The following is a 20,895-nucleotide window of genomic DNA, read 5'->3' on the forward strand; positions in this document are numbered from 1 at the left end:
GTGAAGGCCAGGCCTGCAGTTTTGTGAGCTGAGGCCAGTAGAGGCTCTGAGCTATCCTCACTCTGCAGGCTGGCCTTCTGGAGAGCCCCTGTCTTCCCACGTCACCTACTCCCCCAAGTAGAGAAGTCACCTTGCTAGCCTCATTAAGGCAAAGCTATGTCTTCCCTCAGACTGGGATTCCCTAGGTTAGGACTGTCTCTCTCCCTCAGCTGGGGCTCCCTGAGGGCAGGCTGTGTCTCTCCCTCAGACTGGGGTCCCTGGGGGAAGGGCTGTGTCCCCCTCAGACTGGGGCTCCCTGAGGACAGGGCTGTGTCTCCCCCTCAGACTGGGGCTCCCTGAGGCAGGACTGTGTCTCGCCCTCAGACTGGGGTTCCCCGAGAGCAGGGCTGTGTCTCCCCCCTCAGACTGGGGCTCCCTGAGGCAGGACTGTGTCTCGCCCTCAGACTGGGGTTCCCCGAGAGCAGGGCTGTGTCTCCCCCCTCAGACTGGGGCTCCCTGAGGCAGGACTGTGTCTCGCCCTCAGACTGGGGTTCCCTGAGAGCAGGGCTGTGTCTCCCCCCTCAGACTGGGGCTCCCTGAGGGCAGGGCTGTGTCTCCCCCTCAGACTGGGGTCCCTGAGGGCAGAGCTGTGTCTCCCCCTCAGACTGGGGCTCCCTGAGGTAGGGCTGTGTCTCCCCCTCAGACTGGGGCTCCCTGAGGGCAGGGCTGTGTCTCCCCCTCAGACTGGGGCTCCCTGAGGGCAGGGCTGTGTCTCCCCCTCAGACTGGGGCTCCCTGAGGGCAGGGCTGTTTCTGCATCTCAGACTGGGGCTCCCTGAGGGCAGGGCTGTTTCTGCACCTCAGACTGGGGCTCCCTGAGGACAGGGCCGTGTCTCCCCTCACACTGGGGAGACAGTGACTTGGGAAAATCATCATGTCAGAGTTTTCCTGGAAAAACCAACATAATTTAGGAAGTAAATCAATAAAGCAACAAAGAAATCCATAGGGAAATAAACAGTGGAGGGGAGTGGGGAAGGCAGGGGTATAACTGATAATGAGTCAATCCCCAACTGGGGATTGTGTCTCCCCTGTCTTCCCTCACTCACCACCTGCAGTACTTTATATCCAGTAACTACTCAAAAAAAAAAAAAAAGAAAAAGAAAATCTTCAAGGAAATACTAATACTGTACTGCTGTATACCAACTGCTCTATGTGCATTAATCCACTTACTCTCTACCGCACCCCTGTCATGTCATTTCTCAGATGAGAAAACTGAGTCTGACAGAAGTCAAGTGAATTGCCAAGGTTCCACAAGTGTCACTCAGCTAGCATTCCAGTTGGGGATTGACTCATTATCAGTTATACCCCCTGCCTTCGCCACTCCCCTCCACTGTTTATTTCCATATGGATTTCTTTGTTGATTTATTGATTTACCTCCTGAATTATGTTGGTTTTTCCAGGAAAACTCTGACATGATCATTTTCCCAAGTCATACATGACTTGGCTATGGGAGAGTATGCTAGAAAACAGGTCTTATCGTAATCAAGACCCTTACAAGCCCTGGTGAGCCCTGAGCAGAGCAAGATTTGTAGCCTGCGAAATACTCTGATATAAATAGCCAGCTCACCATCTAAGGAGCTCTCCTCACCTGGCTTTGTCTTAAGAGGGTGAGTGGGGCCTTAATCTGTGGTTGTAACCAGGACAAGCACTAAGTAAACAAGGTGATGCTTCTAGAGGAGAGGGAGGACTAATTCCAGAGATGGGAGACCCCAACAGATCCCAGGCTGGGGGCCCAGGGGAGTCCTAGCCTCCATCAAGCCAGACCTGCCCCCCCCCCCCCCAGCCGCCATGCTGCCCTGGGCCTTGTCCTCAGGAAGCGCCAGTCTGAGGGGGAGAAACCACACAGCCCTCAAGAAGCCTCAGTCTGAGCAGGGAGATACAGACCTGCCCCCAGGGAGTCCCAGTCTGAGAGGGAGACACAGCACAGCCCTCAAGGAACCCCAGTCTGATGGGAGACTCAGTCCTGCCCTCAGGGAGCTCCTAGGCATGGTCTAGTCTTCTTGAGATGTCTGTAAATTGTTCAGAAAGAGTGAACAGAAGCCTGTAGCCTGTGGATTCCCTGAGTGGGATGGGCAAGTGAGAGAGCTTGGTGCCCACTTCTCCTTCAGACTGAGGGCTTCAGGCCAAGCCCTCCTGTCTGACAGTTCCTCGTGCCAAGGCCTCTCACCCCAAGACACTAAAGCTCTGCTCATCCTGAAAGCAGGGCAAAGTTTTAAAGGAATTGTTATAAACTGGCTGAAAACTTCATCCCTCCTCATGTGATGCATTAAGATACACAGAGCACCCTAGGTAGTGTTCTTGCTAAAACCAAACCTGAATCCAAGCACACCTCAGCCCTAACTACTGGCTTATGGGCAAATGCAGGGGACAGAAGAACAAGTTAGATGACACCACTTGGCTGCAATTGCCCAATTGAGAATGTGAGGAATTCTTCAGGACAAATAGCCCAGTTCCTTCAGTACACACATGGCATGACAGTAACTGTTATAGAGTAAAAGAAGCAAAAGTGATCAAAGAACCAAATGCACAATGTGGGCTTGGTTTGGATCCTGATTTGAACAAACCAACTGTAAAAGATAGTTTGAGACAGAGAAAATTGAACAGACTAGATATTAGATGTTCTTGCTGCTAGTTTTGTTGGGCATGATTACTATTGTGCTTATGTCAAACAAAAACAAAAAGGCAAAAAACAAACCCTCTGTACCTGTTAGAAATGCCTCCTTAAATATTTACAGGTGAAAGGATTTGCTTTAAGATACTCAGAGGGGATAATGTGTGTTTGGGAGGGTGGTATAGATGAAACAAGAAAGCGAAAATGTGTGCATTTGTTGAAGCTAGGAGAAGTGTACATGGAAAGTCATTATAATCTCTCTACTTTTGTGAATGCTTGAAATTTTCCATGATGAAAGTTGAAAAATGCAGTAAAATAAAAGAAGCACTGTCTGAGAACTACAAACCTATGTCCCAATAACTTGCTCTGAAGATTCAGTCGCTAAGGGAGGCAGCATCCCTGGACTCTGCTCCTCCCTCTGAGGGCTTCCCCCAGTTATAAGGGAACCTGTCTCCCCACCATCAGGAGCACCAGGCCAGAGCCAGTGAGAAGGTAAACACACAGGGTAAAGCAGAGCCCAGCCTCGCTTGCCACAGGCCGCAGGGAGCCTGGGCGGTTTCTCTGGTTTCTGTGCAGCTGCCTCACGATTATCTGAGACCCGGGCACAGAAGAACTGGAATCCAGTCATAATCCCCAGAAGTTTCTCAAGCCTAGGTCATCTCCGCCCACACCTTCCACTGTCCCTCTGGAGGAGGACGGCATGGAGGACAAGAAGACAAAGAAAGACAGGATGAGAGAGGACAGTGTGGCCTGGATAATTCAAAGCTTCAGTCAGGGCACAGATTCATCTAACACTGAAGCTGTACAAGGTGACTAACGTCACTGGAAGCAGCACAGTCGAGTGGAAGGAGCAGAATTACAACCTGGCACCCCATACAACGCAGTATGATTTGTCTGTAAAAAGGAAGGATATTCTAACAAACGTGGCAACATGGTTGAACTTGGAAAACATTATGCTAACTCAAAAGAGCCAGGCCCAAAAGGACCAATATTATATGATTTCCTTCAAATGAGATGTCCAGAAGAGGGAGAAGTATAGAGACAGAGAGGAGACTAGTGGTTCCTTAGAGCCAGGCCATGGGAGGCTAGGGAGTGAAAGCCAGAGTGTACGGGGTGTCCCTGCCACACGATGAAAATATTCAAAGGTGGGCTGTGGTATTGACTGGTAGCACAACTCTGTGAACATGCCAAAAACCAATGAACTGTCCCCCTTTCATTGGGTGAGTTGTAAGGAATGTAAATCATCTCAATAAGCCCCCACTTCTTGCTGTGAGATCCAACCTGAGGCTCAGATCTCTCATCTATAAAATAGAGAAAAACAACACCTAAAAGAATAACAACAACTAAAAGAATTATTAAACCCCCCAGGGAGAGGTTTTGTGCAGAATAAATGTGGGACCTGACAACATAGTGATGGGGCAGACTGGGGGTGGGGTGTGGCCAGTGGACTATTTGCTTGGGACGGCTGGGGTGGGGCAGTGGTGCGGGTGGGGAGATTCTAAATTCATAAAAATCTGAGGTGGGGCGCCTGGGTGGCTCAGTCTGTTAGGCGTCTGCCTCCCGCTCGGGTCATGATCTCCAGGTCCCGGGATCAAGCCCCACATCGGGCTCCCTGCTCAGCGGGGAGTCTGCTTCTCCCTTCTCCCCCTGCCCCTCACCCCTGCTTATTCTCTCTCTCTCTCTCTCTCTCTCTCTCTCACTGTCTCTCTCAGGTGGATAAAAAAAAAATCTTTTAAAAAAAATCTTCAATTGATATTGTTTAGGCCAGGAGCCTTCTGGAAGCAGTCCTTGATCTTAAAGATCCCCCTAAGAAATCTCCAAACACCAGCCACCAGCCACCCCTCCATGTTTGCTGGGACCCCAAGCTCTGTGCTCAGTTTCCTGGGGGACCATTGGAGGAGGGGCATAGCTGGGGAGGTTCCCAGGGAGCCCTGTGTGCAGGAACCCAGTTCCTCCTCTCAGGACCTGGACTAGAAATGTTTTCTGTAGCCCAGTCCAGCAAGGTGTACATCGTATGGAATGGAGAGAGATGCTCCAGGGGCAGAGCCTGCAGAAAGGACCAGAAGTTAGGCACTAGACACTGCCCATACCCAGGACCAGTGTCACTGGAGGAGCTCGGTGCATTTTCTGCAGACTTCCCACCCTCCCCCCTCCAACCAGCTCACTGTTCCTGGGATCCCCTCCCAGAGTCGTCAGGGTCAAGGAGACTGAGGCCCACCCCAGCCTTTTTATTGGCTCCTCTGAATTTGCTGGGGAAAGGAAAAAGAGAAAAAGGTGAAGAATTCCTTTTAAAAAATCTTGGTGGAAGATGACGCTGCTCCCTGGTCCTGCCCTCCTGCCAGGCCCCACGCCCGCCTCTCTCTGCTTCTGCTGCCTCCGGATCCTCGCCCTGAGGGTGCTGCTGAGAAAAGCCAGAAAAACGTAAATGCTTACCACTTCTCCGTGCTTGGCCTCAAAAAAATAAATACACTTTAGATTGTTTAGAGGAGGATTTGCGGGGGCCAGCTTTGTCAGGAAAACTTACCAGTCCTCCTAAGTAAAGCAGTCAAGATACGAAAAAAATCTGAGCCTCTGGAAAGGGAGGAAGTGCCGCCCCACGCCCAGGGGCCTCCCCTCGCTCACAGGTGTCCACTGGTCATCAGAGTGAGAATTTGTGGAAAGCAGTGACGTGGTCCTCTCTCTACCAGGTTGTGCCCTTAGCAGCACAGGACTGTGACATCATGGGAGGTTTGGGAAAGGAGACAGGCATTTCAGTTCTACCATTGTGTCTTAAGACCAGCTTTGTGGAAAGTGACAGCCAACATACATTTTCCACCTGGAAACAGCCTAAGGAAAGTAAGAGAGAGACGGAGACAAAGAGACAGAAGAAAAGCCTCAAAGAAGCCTACTCCAGTGTGGCCAATAGAAGCAAGTAAGAACGAACTAAATGCCTGCCTAAGTGTGTCCATTCAGGAAGTGTAATATGATGCACCAGTTAAACATGATCACTTTACACAAATACCAGATGGTATCACTCACATGTAAAATCTAAAAAACCAAACACACAGAAACAGACTAGACTGGTGGTTGCTGGGGGCGGGGAGAGGGAAGGGGAGATGTTGGTCAAATGGTACAAACTTCCAGTGATAAGATGAGTAAGTTCTGGGGATCTCCTGCACAGCATGGTGATTATAGTTAACAATACTGTGTTATATCCTTGAAACTTGCCAAGTTCTCACCACAAAAAAGCAATGGCCATTATGTGCCATGATGCAGGCGTTAGCAAATGCGACCATAGTAAACACTTTGCAATACGTAAGTGTATCAAATCAACATGTTCTGCACCTTAAATGTACACAATGTTATTTGTCAATTATATTTAAACAAAGCTGGGGGGATATAATGGTTTTGAACATTATGCAAATACTATATTATCAAATTACAAAATGAGGTGCTCAGTTGTATTTATACCATGGTTACACTATTTATTATGTAAATGTTAACAAGACTAAACCAAATGGGGAAAAATTAAAGCCATTAGTCAGTTGTGGGTGAGAATCTGGCTTGAATTCTTTTTCCTGTTTTTGTTTCTCTTAATGTTTTCACTATATTGTGTGTGTGTGTGTGTGTGTGTGTGTGTGTGTGTGTAACTGAGAAACTTTTTTCAAGTCAGTGGGGTTAGGATAGTTTCACTCCCAGCAAGTTGGTATGAAGCACTGAGGTGGTTTGGATCAAGCCTGTTGTTTGCCTGAAAATTTAGATATGCCAACCATTGCGAGTAGAACGACCTGAAGAATTTCTCTGTTCTGGGACTAAAGGAGATTTGGGGATTACAGAGAGGCTTTGTAAGTCTCTCCAGTGACTAACTCTGTGCAGAAGGCAATCAAGGAAAATGACAGGAAAAAATGAAAGCCCTTTCTTATTTGCTCACAAAGGCTGTTTCAGCTTCTCCCCCTCTCCCACTCCCATCCCCAGGAATTCTGCTTGTCCCTCCTGTGGCACCTTGTGTAAGTCCTGCCACCTTGTGCTGTCCCTGCAAGACCTGTCACCTAGGAAGGGCAAAGTGGTTTACCAGTCTCTTCTTAACTAGGGATTTGTAGCAGTAATCCCCACCCACAGAGAAAATAGAAGCCCAAGCAGTGACCTTCAGTCTGACTTCCCTTCCATCATCTGGGGTTCCTGGGTGTCATCTGGGCGTCAGCTGTGTCCTGCTGCCAGTGTGCCCAGCACCCTGCATGCAAGTCCTCTTGGACTCACCAGCCTTACCCAGGACAACACTGAATGAACAGCTGACCCCTTGCCTCAGCCAGGGAATGGGTTGGATGGGACAGAAAGAAGAGGTGAGGATGAGCCACGGGCTCAGGGCAGGCTGCCCTTTCCCTGGAAAATGACTTGAGACCCATAATGGTGGGTCTCTGGGGAAGAGCAGTGTTCCGGAGTCAGCCGCTGTCACCTCCACCTCTGGCTCACCAGGACCTCCCTACGTTGCAGCTCAGGATTTTATTTTTATACACACCACAAATACTTTAGATACGTTATCGTGTCACACTGTCATGATTCAAGAAGTAAACACCAGCAGGTATTTAATGGGCGCCTGCTGTATGCCAGGCTCTAGACGGAGCTAGGGGGTGACCTCCAAGATGATCTGTTCCAGTGGATTTGTTTAAAAGATGGGTGAGCAAGGTACCAGAGTGGCAAGTGACTTACCGAAGGTCACAAGCTAATTTACAACACAGCCCAAACTATAGCCTAGACCTCCTGACTACCTTGTCCTCTGCTCTTTCCACCACACCCAAGGACAAACACCTAGAGATGCTCCGATTCAGAAGGTTGGAAAACAAGGGAACTAACCAGGAAATTTAAGCTTCTGGGACTGAATGCATAAACTTTGAGTGAATAAGACAAAGAGCCAAATAACATCTCAGTATATGTGATCTATGAGTGCCCCATCTCTACCGTATGAAGCAGGCACACTTTCCTGGCTGGGTCTTCCTCCCTGGAGACTCCTATCCACGCAACTTACGTAACTTGACACCTTCCTCCCAGACATTCCTTAGCCAGTTATTAGGTGGAGCATATGATAACGCCCTCTTTATAGGTCAAAAATGTTAGCACATTGGCAATTGCACAGGGGCCACCTGAATCCAGCCTCACACACACACACACACACACACAGTACTAAGTTGTGCACACAGAGCACCCCCATGGGCCTCCGAGTCCCCATCTAGCTCTGACCCCAGGACCGGAGACCACTCACTCTTTGACTTCTTTGGAGGAAAAGTCCAGGTAGCGATTGCTGATCCACTGAATCTCGAACCAATCTCGAAAGCCGTTGTTGCCACAGCATTTGAACTCGATCTGCAGCATGTCGATGGTCTTCTTCATGAAACACCTGCCAGGCGTGTCTGTGTCTCGGTAGTACTTCATGCCGTTCTTGAGCCCGTGGGCCAGGGTGCTCTCCAGTGAGCCCCGCATAAGGAAGCAGCAAAGGGTCACCAGCAAGAGGGCAATGTTGAAGAGGACACAGACAGCCAGGTATGGCTTCAGCCAGGGCTTCCACTTGGCGTACTTGGCAGGATCCAGGGCATCATAGCAGATCTTGCCGGCCAGAGAGTTGAAGACACAGGACAGCAGCCCCATCCCTATCAAGGAGTTGGGCACAAAATGGCTCTCTGAATTATTCATCACATCGCTCCGCTTCCGCAGTTCGATCTTAAGGAACAGCCCTAGGCTGAAGATGATGATGCCAGCCAACACGGAGAACCAATTCATGAGCCAGAGCCCTTGGGCCAATTTCACCCGCTTCTTCTGGTCAAATTTGACCTTCAGCAGCGCCATGCTTGCCGAGTGCAGTCCAGGCAGCTTCCCTCGGCAAAACTCTCACTCCTGACCTTCGTGAGCCCGGGGGCTGCAAACTCAGGGCCTTGGGAAGGGAGCAGATGGCCCACGCTGCAGGGAGCTTCCGTGGGAGCTGCCCATGTTGAGCCCCTTAGCCTGGGACCCCTGTTAACTTAGTAGTGGTAACAGGGGCCGCAGAGGTGCAGCTCATGAAGGAGCCAGGTCTCCGCAATGTTCTTGCAGCTTCCTTCCCAGCCAAGCAGGGAGAGCCAGAACGCTGCAGATTAAAAGTGGGGACCACAAGACATCTCGCTAATCTCTTTAGCCAGGCTCATCCCATTAGATAAAGCTGTGCCAGTTTCAGAACATGGCCAAGAGGAGCCTAAAGGGACACACTGCAGCAGAAAGCTCTGGGTTCAGCTTGAGAAATCAGGAACAGGAACAGGACTGGCCAGAGGAGTGGGCTCTCCCTGAGGGCTGGCTCAGATCATGTGGCTCCCCAGAGGCCCGTGTCCAGGTCAAACGCCTTCAAATTTAAAACTTTCTATGGGACAAAAGACATTATTATCCAAGTTGAAAAAGAAATGACAGATTGTGGGAAAACATTTACAACATGTAAAAAAAAAAACATTTTTTAAAGCTCCCACAATTCCACAATCAAAAGATCAATAATTGACTGGAAAAACAGGTAAGAGACAGGAACAGGAGGTTTATAATAGGCAAACTTGGAAAGTCCAATCTGGAAAAGATGTTCAGTCTGAGTAGAACATAGGGAAATGCAATTAAGATAATAATAAAAGACCAATTTGATCCAGCAGATTGAACATCTGTCAAAATTTTGTCACCAAGCAGTATAAACAAAGATAGAAATGGAGATGTACACTCTTGATGAGTCTGTAAATTTTTTGTGTTTTTAATTGGCAGACTTTATTTCTTAAAGCAGTCGAGGTTTACAAAAAAAAAAAATTGGGGGACACCTGGGTGGCTTAGGTGGGTTAAACGTCTCCCTTCGGGTCAGGTCATGATCCCAGGGTCCTGGGATCAAATCCCACATTGGGCTCCCTGCTCATCGGGGAGCCTGCTTCTCCCTCTCCCTCTGTCCCTCCCTCTGCTTATACTCTCTCTCTCTCTCTGACAAATAAATAAAATCTTTTTAAAAAATGCTTAAAGGGCGCCTGGGTGGCTCAGTTGGTTGAGCGACTGCCTTCGGCTCGGGTCATGATCCTGGAGTCCCGGGATCGAGTCCCGCATCGGGCTTCCTGCTCGGCGGGGAGTCTGCTTCTCCCTCTGATCCTCCCCCATCTCATGCTCTCTCTCTCTGTCTCAGTCTCTCTCTCAAATAAATAAATAAAATCTTTAAAAAAAATAAAAAAATAAAAAATGCTTAAAAAGGGAGCACCTGAGTGGCTCAGTCGTTAAGCGTCTGCCCCTTCGGCTCAGGTCATGATCCCAGGGTCCTGGGATCAAATCCCGTATCGGGCTCCCTGCTCATTGGGGAGCCTGCTTCTCGCTCTCCCACTGCCCCTGCTTGTGTTCCCTCTCTCGCTGTCTTTCTCTCTCTGTCAAATAAATAAGTAAAATCTTAAAAAAAAAATGCTTAAAAAAATTAAACAGAAAGTACAGAGAGTTCCCATATACTCCTTTCCCACAACCAGTTTTTCCCATAATTACCATCTTGCGTCTGTGTGGTACATTTGTTTCAAGTGATGAACAAATATTGGTATTATTATTATTATTAATTAAAGCCCATAGTTTACATTAGGGTTCGCTTGTTGTACATTCGGTGGGCTTCGCCAAATGCATAATGTCATGCATCCACCCTTATCAGAGCATACAGAATCATACAGGATAATTTCACTGCTCTTAACAATCCCTATGTTCCACCATTCATTCCACCTTCCCTCCCTGTCCAACCCCAGGCAACCAGGCTCTACAGTTTTACCTTTTCCAGTATGTCATATAATTGGAATTACAGTCTTTTCAGACTGGTTTATTTCCCTTAGCAATAGGCACTTGGTATTTCTCCACGTCTTTTTGTGACTTGATCGCTCATCCCTATTTATTGCTGAAGAATATTCCATTAAAATGGATGTGCCATGGTTTATTTATCAATTCACCTACTAAAGGGCATCACGGTTGCTTCCAATTTTTGGCAATTATAAATAAAGCTACCATAAACACTTGTATGCAGGTTTTTGTGTGGATGTAAGTCTTAAGCTCATTTGGGTAAATATCTAGAAGCACTGTTGCTAGGTCATATGGTAAGACTATGTTTAGCTTTGCAAGAAACTGCCCAATTATCTTCCAAAGTGGCTGTACCATTTTGCATTCCCCCCAGCAATGGATGAGAGTTCCCGTTGCTCCACACCCTTGCCAGCATGTGGCTCTTAGCATTCTGGATTTTAAGCATCTCACTGTTGCACACATTTAATGTGCATTTCCTTGATGACATATGATGTGGAGCATCTTTTCATATGTTTATATGCCTTCTTTGGTGAGGTATCTGTTCAGTACTTTGCCCTCTTTTTAACTCGGTTGCTTGGGGGTCTTTAGACTGTAAATTTTGGGAAAGTAATTTATCTACCTCCATTAAAATTTAAAATTCACATTCCCAATGGTTCATGCCACTTCTCAACCTCTGTGTATAAGCACGAGAAATTTTAGGAACAAACCAATTTTGTCCTCGAATTCTTGTCCACCTAATGCCAAAAAAAGCTTCATGTTGCCCATGAGCTCAAGGCAGTAAGTGGGTCAGGTCTCCAACCTGGAACCTCGTTTCTTCCCTTATATGCTTTGGATCCGTGGTCCTCTTTAATATTTCCAAATCACTAAGTAGAATCAAAGGAGTATTTCTCCAAATAGAAGAGTTATGGTAACAAAGCAATAAGTTTTTTCCCCTCCAGCGCAGTCACCTTAGAACAAAACACCTGTTTCATTGCTCCACCCAAGTTTGCACTCCAATTTGGGAGTGGCCAAGGCCCGGTTATAAGACATATAGGAAAACCAGTCTTGTTATTTTATTGTCGCACCATACTGTGGGTCAAAAACATTATGCAGAGTGCTCACTGTCTTAGTGGCCAAGACTTGGGGATGCCTGGGTGGCTCAGTTGGTTAAGCGTCTGCCTTCAGCTCAGGTCCTGATCCCAGGGTCCTGGGATCAAGTCCCACATCAGGCTCCCTGCTCAGCAGGGAGTCTCCTCCTCCCTCTCCCTCTGCAGCTCCCCCTGCTTGTGCTCTCTCTCTCTAACAAATAAATAAATAAAATCTTAAAAAAAAAAAAAAAGCCAAGACTTGGCTTCTAAGCAGCTTTGGATGGTCAAAGGATTTCAACTCTTCACCATCTGAAGAAAGATTGAAAAGAATGTGCTGCAGTGCCATCAAAAGGAATGAAATCTTGCCATTTGCAACGACACGGATGGAACTGGAGGGTATTATGCTGAGCAAAATAAGTCAATCAGAGAAAGACACGTATCATATGACCTCACTGATATGAGGAATTCTTAATCTCAGGAAACAAACAGCGTTGCTGGAGTGGTGGGGGATGGGAGGGATGGGGTAACTGGGTGATAGACATTGGGGAGGGTATGTGCTATGGTGAGCGCTGTGAATTGTGTAAGATTGATGAATCACAGACCTGTACCTCTGAAACAAATAATACATTATATGTTAAAAAAAAGAAGAAGAAGATAGCAGGAAGGGAAGAATGAAGGGGGGGAAATCGGAGGGGGAGACAAACCATGGGAGACTATGGACTCTGAGAAACAAACTGAGGGTTCTGGGGGGGGGGGTGGGGGAATGGGTGAGTCCAGTGATGGGTATTAAGGAGGGCACGTACTGCATGGAGCACTGGGTGTTGTATGCAAACAATGAATCATAGAACACTACATCAAAAACTAATGATGTAATACATGGTGATGAACATAACATTAAAAAAAAAATGTGCAGTAGTTTCTGGAGTTTGGCTTTGTTTTTGTTTTTTCCCAAGAGAGAATGTTCAGAAAACCAGAAGCATGACCAGACTCAGACCTCATATGCCCAGAATCTGAAGACAACCGTCCTGAGAGAAAAAGGGGTGTGGGTGACTGTGAAGCTATCTCAGAGAACCTCTTTGGAACATGCATGTGGACAAGAGGAAATCAGAAGGAAGGAGAGGGAGAAAAAAACTGATGTAGAAGCCAGAAACAAAAATTTTAAAATAGCTCTACCGGGATAACCCCATTAGCCAAGGGCTTCTTTCTCCGCAATTGACCAGTTGTACAGCATGAGGAGCAGAGGGCTAGTCTGTGGGTGCCCCCTTGTGGCCAGAAATATAATGGCTTCAGTGTTTGGAAAAGGGGAATTTCCCCTCTCTGGGCTATTATCTAGAAAGGAAAAAGAGAAAGAACAGACATCAGAAATGTCCCTGGCCAAACCTTTCAGGGAAGAAGCAAGGCAGAATATGGTGAGGATCAAGCAGAGAAAAGTAGACTGCAGAGGAAGGAATAATGAATCTCTGCTGGAGGATGGGGGAAAGCCAGCTCCCTCCGCCATTGGACCAATGAATATGAGTCTAGATTTTATCAATCTAGATAATAGAATAGGTTCATGGAATTAAGGCTGATTCATTTTTCTTTTTTAGAATTCCTTTAATGGTATTTTAATAATGAAATGAAAATAACAAAAGTATGCGATTAAAAAAATAATGAAGGAACCAAAGAGATCATCTCTCTGGACCTCTCAATCAAGGAGGAATGAAGCACAGGTTGGCGCTTTGAATAATTAACTGACTTGTTTTCTTATCCTCTCTCCTTTGATCGTCATCCTTAGTTCCCTTTACCTTCTACTCTTTTTCCTTCTCTCTTTCTGCGTTGTTTCCTTCCTTTCTTTCACTTTTCCTGTTAAATATATCATACATAGAGAAAAGGATAATGTGTAAATGAACATCTATATCCTCTCCCCCACATAAGAAACAATATCACCAATACCAGTGAAGTAGCCTGGGTGCCCCTCTTTCTTTATTCTCAGAGGTAACCTGAGTTTGGTATTTATCCTTCTCTTAATTTTCTTTAGTGTTACCACCATACTTGTATGCTTAGACAATATATCGTTTAGTTTTGCATGTCTTTGAACTTGACATAAATAGAATCATATAAGTATTCTTTTTTTGTCCTTGCTTTTTTCACCCAAACGTTGCATTTAAAATTTTCATACCTCCAGGAGTGCCTGGGTGGCTCAGTTGGTTAAACGTCTGACTCTTGGTTTCAGCTCAGGTCGTGAGATTGAGCCCTGCATCGGGCTCCAGGCTCACTGGTGAGTCTGCTTGAAGATTCTCTACCTCTGCCACTCCCCCTATTCTCGCATGAGCACTCTTTCTGTCTCTCTCAAATAAATAAATAAATATTTTTTTTATTTTTTTATTTTTTATTTTTTTAATTTTTTTTTTTAAAGATTTTATTTATTTATTTGACAGAGAGAGACACAGTGAGAGAGGGAATACAAGCAGGAGGAGTGGGAGAGGGAGAAGCAGGCTTCCCCGCTGAGCAGGGAGCCCGATGCGGGGCTTGATCCCAGGACCCTGGGATCATGACCTGAGCCGAAGGCAGACGCTCAACGACTGAGCCACCCAGGCGCCCCAAATCTTTATTTTTTTTAAAGATTTTTTAAAAATTTTTTTGAGAGAGAGCAGAGGGAGAAGCAGACTCCCCACTGAGCTGGGAGCCTGACATGGGGCTCAATCCAAGGACCCAGAGATCATGACCTGAGCTGAAGGCAGACACTTAAATGACCAAGCCACCCAGGTGCCCCAATAAATGAACCTTTAAAAATTGTTTTTCAGGGCGCCTGGGTGGCTCAGTTGGTTAAGCAACTGCCTTCGGCTCAGGTCATGATTCTGGAGTCCCGGGATCGAGCCCCGCATCGGGCTCCCTGCTCAGCGAGGAGCCTGCTTCTCCCTCTGACCCTCCCCCCTCTCATGTACTCTCTCATTCTCGCTCTCTCAAATGAATAAATAAATCTTAAAAAAAAAAAAAATTTAAAAATTGTTTTTCATACCTCCAGAAAGCCCACATCTTATAAATGCACAGCTTGATCAATCAGCATTAAATTTTTCATTTGAATTCATCAACATTAATATACAGTTCTAAGTTCATTAATTTTTCATCTTCAAATATTTTTTTAATATTTTATTCATTTGAGAGAGAAAGAGCATGAGTGGGGGGGAGGGGCAGGGGGAGAGGGAGAAGCAAGCAGACTCCCAGCTGAGCAGAGAGCCCAACTTGGGGCTCAATTCCAGGACCCTGGGATCGTGACCCGAGCTGAAGGCAGATGTTTAACTGACTGAGCTACCCAGGCACCCCCAAATATAATTTCTAACACTTTATTTTTAAGTAATCTCTACACCCAGCCAACATGGGACTCAAACCCACAACCCTGAGATCAAGAGTCGCAGGTTCCACTGACTGAGCTAGCCAGGTGCCCCTAAATATAATTTTTGATACAAAGAATACATGTAAGATATATAAATCATAATAATAAATTAAATATTCATCACCCAACTCAAATTTCACAAGTAACTTGCACCTACATATGATTCTTCTCATCACTTCTCCTCTCATCTCTGATATAGACTGATTGTGTCCCCTGAAAATTCATATGTGGAAGCCCTAACTCCCACCGTGACTGTATGTGTTACCTATAGGGAGGTAATTAGGTTAAATGAAGTCTTTTTTTTTTTTTAAGATTTATTTATTAATTTGAGAGAAAGAGAGTGGCGGGGGGAGGGAGAGAGAGAATACTCAAGCAGACTCCCCACTGACCGCAGAGCCTGACACAGAGCTCAGTCCCAGGACCCTGAGATCATGCCAGGTTAATGATAGCATAGGAATAAATAGATAAATAAATAAATGCCCCAGGTTAAATGAAGTCTTAAGTGTGGGGCTCTAATCTGATAAGAGTGGGGTCCTTATAAGAAAATAAAACAAGACGAAATCAGAGAGGGACAGAAACCGTAAGAAACTCTTAATCATAGGAAACAAACTGAGGATTGCTGGAGGGGAGGGGGTTGGGGAGATGGGGTAACTGGCTGATGGGCATTAAGGAGGGCACAGACGGGAATGAGCACCGGGTGTTATATAAGACTGATAAATCACTGAACTCTACCTCTGAAACTAATAATACACTATATGTTATTTAATTGAATTTAAATTAAAAATAAAAATAATACATTAATTAAAAAAAGAAATAATGCATGTAAAGCTCTTTAGTACTTAGTAGGTACTCAATAAATATTAGTTCCCTTTTCTTTTTTTTTTTTAAGATTTTATTTATTTATTTGACAGAGAGAGAGAGACAGTGAGAGAGGGAACACAAGCAGGGGGAGTGGGAGAGGGAGAAGCAGGCTTCCCGCTGAGCAGGGAGCCCGATGCGGGGCTCGATCCCAGGACCCTGGGATCATGACCTGAACCAAAGGCAGACGCTTAACAACTGAGCCACCCAGGTGCCCCCTAGTTCCCTTTTCAAAAAAAAAGAAAAGGGAGAGAAACCAGAACTTTCTCCCCCCAACACAGACTGAGGAAAGGCCATGTGAGGCCACAGCAGAAAGCCAGAAGAGAGATTTCACAGAAACCAAATCAGCAGGCAACTTCATCTTGGACCTCCAGCCTCTAGAAGTAGGAGAAAATAAATTTCTGTTGTTGAAGCCCCCCCAGTCTGTGGTCTTCTGTTACGGCAGCCCAAGCCGACCAAGACACCTTCCCTCCTGCTCAAGAGGTAGCCGTTATTCTGGATATGTTAACTTTTTTTTTTCATATAAAAACCATGTAGTGTTTCCCTGCATACATATTTTTGCTTATTTTTGAGATTTGCAAAGTTGTACTCATGCCATACATAGCCTTCAGGACTTTTTTTTCACTCAACATTATTTTTTTTTTTAAAGATTTCATTTATTTATTTGACAGACACAGCGAGAGAGAGAGAACACAAGCAGTGGGAGCGGGAGAGGGAGAAGCAGGCTTCCCGCGGAGCAGGGAGCCCGATGTGGGGCTCGTTCCCAGGACCCTGGGACCATGACCTGAGCCAAAGGCAGATGCTTAACGACTGAGCCACCCAGGTGCCCACTCAACAGTATGTTTTAAGAATCATACGTGTTGCTGCATATAATTATAGTCCCTTTACATATATAGATCATCCCACACATGAGCCATTCTCCTGGGGGTGGATATATGGGTGATTTCCTTTTTTTTTTTTAATGATTTCTAGTGTTGCTTTTATGAACAGAGCTGCTCTTAACATTTTGTACGTGTCTCCTGTTGAGCAGAAGTTTCTCTGGGGCATAACCATAAGAGTACTGCTGAGGAGGAAGGTGTATGAATCTTCACCTTTATGCAGTAATGCCAGGTAGTTTCCTTAAGCAGTCAGTGAATATATGACCCACAGCCTCTCCAATCCATGCTGTTGAGTCAGACTTACTCATTTTTGCTTCTCAGGTTTTAATTGTGGCCTTAATTTGCATCTCCCTGTTCACTAATGAGTTGACATAACTTGTCATAAATTGTCATTTGTGCTTCCTCTGTAAAAAGTATGTTCTTTGTCTTTTGCACATTTTTCATTTGGGTTTTTGGTGTTTTTCTGACTGATTTGTGGAACTTTCTTATATTTTCTATATAATCTTTCTTTGGCATTTTTATGTGTCACAATATTTTCTCCCAATTTGTGACTTGACTTTTCACTTTCTTTATGTCGTTGTTTGAAGATCATAAGTTCTTATTAGTAAAATTTAGTATGCACTCTTTTTTTTATTCTTATGTTAATCCCCATACATTACATCATTAGTTTTAGATAAAGTGTTCCATGATTCATTGTTTGTGCATAACACCCAGTGCGCCATGCAGAAAGTGCCCTCCTCAATACCCACCACCAGGCTAACCCATCCTCCCACCCCCCTCCCCTCTAGAACCCTCAGTTTGTTTTTCAGAGTCCATCGTCTCTCATGGTTCATCTACCCCTCCGATTTTCCCCGCTTCATTCTTCCCCTCCTGCTACCTTCACTCTTAATAGTAGAATTTTCCAATTTTTTCCTTTGCAGTTAGTGCTTGTTTTAGAAATGATTCCTTGCTCCATACATAGAAAGATATTATCCTCCATTACCTTCTAAAAGATTTTTCTCTCTTTAAGATTTTAATGTTTTCAGAATAGATTTGTGTGTGTGGTATGATGAAGAGATATGATTTAATTTTCTTCTCTATGGATAATCCCAGCACACCATTTATGGAATAGTTTGTCCATTCCCCAGTGGTCTGCACTACCCAGTCCTAAATCAAGTTTCCATACGTGCATGGATCTAACTTTGACGTCTCTCTTCTGTCCCATCAGTTATTTTATTTATCCCTATGCTATCATCATACTTTTTTTAAGATTTATTTATTTATTTGAGAGAGAGAGAGTGCGTGAGTGCAGGGAGGAGCAGAGAGAGAAAGAGAGAATCTCAAGCACGCTCCCTGCTGAGCACGGAGCAGGACTCCGGCTTGATCTGGATACTCTGAGATCATGACCTGAGCCAAAATCATGAGTCAGATGCTTAGTTGACTGAGCCACCCAGGCGTGCCTGGTTTTAGCAGGGACAAAAAGTCCCTTAACAAGTCCCTCAACAAGAAATTCCCTTCTATTTCTACTTTGCCAGAAGTTGTGCTTTCATGAATAGATGCTGAATTTTGTAGAAGGCTATTCTACCTCTAAGATAATCATAAGAATTTCTCCCTTAATCTCTTAATGTGATAAATTAAATCAGTCCTTTTTCTAAAGTCAGGCTAGCCTTGTCTTCCTAGAATAAACCCTGGTATATTATCTTCATACATACTTCTGGATTTTGTCTACTGATATAATTTATGGTCTTCACAAATATATTTGAGTTAGATTGGCCTATAATTTTCCTTTCTCATGAAGTCCCTATCTGATTTGGGTATCAAGGTTATGTAGCCTCTTGCCATGGACTGGGGGTAAATTCCTTCTTTTTCTATATTCTGGAAGAGTTTGTGCAAAAATGATACTATTTTTTCCTTACATATTTGGTAGAATTTACTGTCACACCATTTGGGGCTGATGTTCTATTTGTGGGAAAGTTTCAATTATGGCTTCAACTATTTAATAGTTATGGAACTGTCTGGTTTTTCTATTTCTTCTGTGGCAAATTGTAGTTTTTTTAGAAATTTATTCATTTCATCTAGGTATTCAAATTTATTGGCAGAAAAGTCTTCATAATATCCCTTTATTATCTTTCTCATGTCTGCAGCATCAACGGTAAGGTCCCCTTTATTTCTTCCCTGGTTTATACGTGCCTTCTCAATTCTTGTCTTGACCAAGTAAGCCAGAGGTTGATTTGTTTCATTAATCTTTTCAAAGAATCAGCTGATGGTTTTTTTTTTTTCAATCTCTCTATTGTGTTTATGTCCTTGCCCTCGACTCTTCTCTGTATTCCTTTTTTTTAAGATTTATTTATTTATATTTATTTATTTGACACAGAGAGAGCACAAGCAGGGGGAGAGGCAGAGGGAGAGGGAGAAGCAGACTCCCCACTGAACAGGAAGCCCGATGCGGGGCTTGACCCCAGGACCCCGAGATCATGACCTGAACCGAAGGCAGACACTTAGCCAACTGAGCCACCCAGATGCCCCTCTTCTCTGTATTTCATTTCTTCTCTTTCTGCTATTCTTTTTGTAACTTCTTTTTTTTTTTTAAGGTTTTATTTATTTATTTATTTGAGAGACAGAGCATGAGCTGGGGGAGGAGCAGAGGGAGAGAAAGAGGGACAAGCAGACTCCCCGCTGAGTGGGGAGCCTGAGGCAGGGCCCCATCCCAGGACCCTGAGATCATGACCTGAGCCAAAGTTAGATGCTTAACCGACTGAGCACCCAAGCACCCCTCTTTTTCTAACTTCTTAAGCTAGACACGTAGCTCATTCATCTTTAGACTTTCTTCTTATAGAAGCAATTCAAGGGCAAAAGAAAAATCTTACTTTTTATGGATAAAGCACAGATAATCCATAATAAAAGATAAAGCACAGCACAGAAACAAATCTACAGTATATCTGTGGTCTTAACATTATATAGACAGGGGATTATATAGGTGATTAGGGGGAAAAGTGTCTAAAAAGTTTCCTTAAGGGGATGATAATGAAAGAAACGTTGAGAAACACCACCCTAAGACCAGGATCTGAGCGAAAGTAGTTAACTTGGGAAGTTCATGTGACATCAGTGGGGAGGGGAAGAAGTGATACTGGAGTTAAGGCAGCCAATAGGGAGTGTGCTCACAGGCCAGCCTCCCCTGGGGAAATCCCGAGGGCAGTACCTCCAAGTCATCCCATCTGCGCTGAGGGAGCCCAGGTATTTATTCACTGACTCCTGACCAGCTTGTACTGAGGGCTGCTCCCAGCGAGTAATTCTGCAGCTCTTCCGACCCGCCCTGAAGATATATTTGTCATGTCCGTGCCGCCAGACCGAACAAGTCAGTGTTCCTTATTGTCAGTCACACATCATCAGGCTACTTCAAGTCTAACCCATCTTTCCTAGAGATGCAATGTTATAAATTGTGCTTTCTTTTTTTTTTCTTTTAAGATTTTATCTTAAGTAATCCCTGCACCCAACGTGGGGCTCGAACTCACGACCCCGAGATCAAGAGTCGCACGCTCTTAATGTATGGGGATTAACATAAGAAAAAAAAAAAAAGAGACGCACGCTCCTCTGACTGAGCCAGCCAAGTGCCCCGTAAACTGTGTTTCCAATGCAGGAAACACATTTAATATCATAAAAACACCAAAACTGAAGATGAAGAGAAGTGAAAATCGAGTAGGCTGCAAATATATAATAAACATAAACTAAATATGTATGCAGCCAAAAAGCTAAATTGTTACTGTTCTTGTGGGGGAAATTTTGTGCACAAGCTGGATTTGCTAAGGGTTCTTAAACTATAGCTTCGGGGCGCCTGGGTGGCTCAGTCGTTAAGCGTCTGCCTTAGGCTCAGGTCATGATCCCAGGGTCCTGGTATTGAATCCCACATAGGGCTCCCAGTTCAGCGGAGAGTCTGCTTCTCCCTCTCCCTCTGCCTCTCCCCCTGCTCATGCTCTCTCTCTGTATCTCTCTGTCTCAAATGAATAAAATCTTTAAGGGAAAAAAAAAAAACAAAACTACAGCTTCAGTGGAATGTTTTTGGTAAATGTCCATAAACATTCTCATTGCTCAATGACCTTAAAAGTCATCAACATTCCTGTCACCTTTGTCAGAAATTTCTTCCCCTGCCCCCTCCCCTTCCCATGCCCTCCCCCATCCCCTCCCCCTCCCCTCCTCTTTCCTCCCCTTCCCATGCCCTCCCCCATCCCCTCCCCCTCCCCTCCTCTTTCCTCCCCTTCCCATGCCCTCCCCCTCCCCTCCTCTTTCCTCCCCTTCCCATGCCCTCCCCCAT

The 20,895-nt window shown here is 45.3% G+C and overlaps 1 protein-coding gene across 1 annotated transcript in view; it reads right to left on the reverse strand.

Annotated features, from left to right (window-relative positions):
• PRPH2 (peripherin 2) overlaps positions 1-20,895 on the reverse strand; it is a 31,020-nt gene that overhangs the window by 9,254 nt on the left and 871 nt on the right. Inside the window, exon 2 of the mRNA XM_006736706.2 lies at positions 7,886-9,010. Within this exon, the coding sequence (XP_006736769.1) occupies positions 7,886-8,466 (581 nt within the window). The 5' untranslated portion in view covers positions 8,467-9,010. The remainder of the gene's footprint in view (positions 1-7,885; positions 9,011-20,895) is intronic.

Source organism: Leptonychotes weddellii, chromosome 8 (genome assembly GCF_054177405.1).
Source record: "Leptonychotes weddellii isolate Sample4059 chromosome 8, ASM5417740v2, whole genome shotgun sequence".
NCBI lineage: Eukaryota > Metazoa > Chordata > Mammalia > Carnivora > Phocidae > Leptonychotes > Leptonychotes weddellii.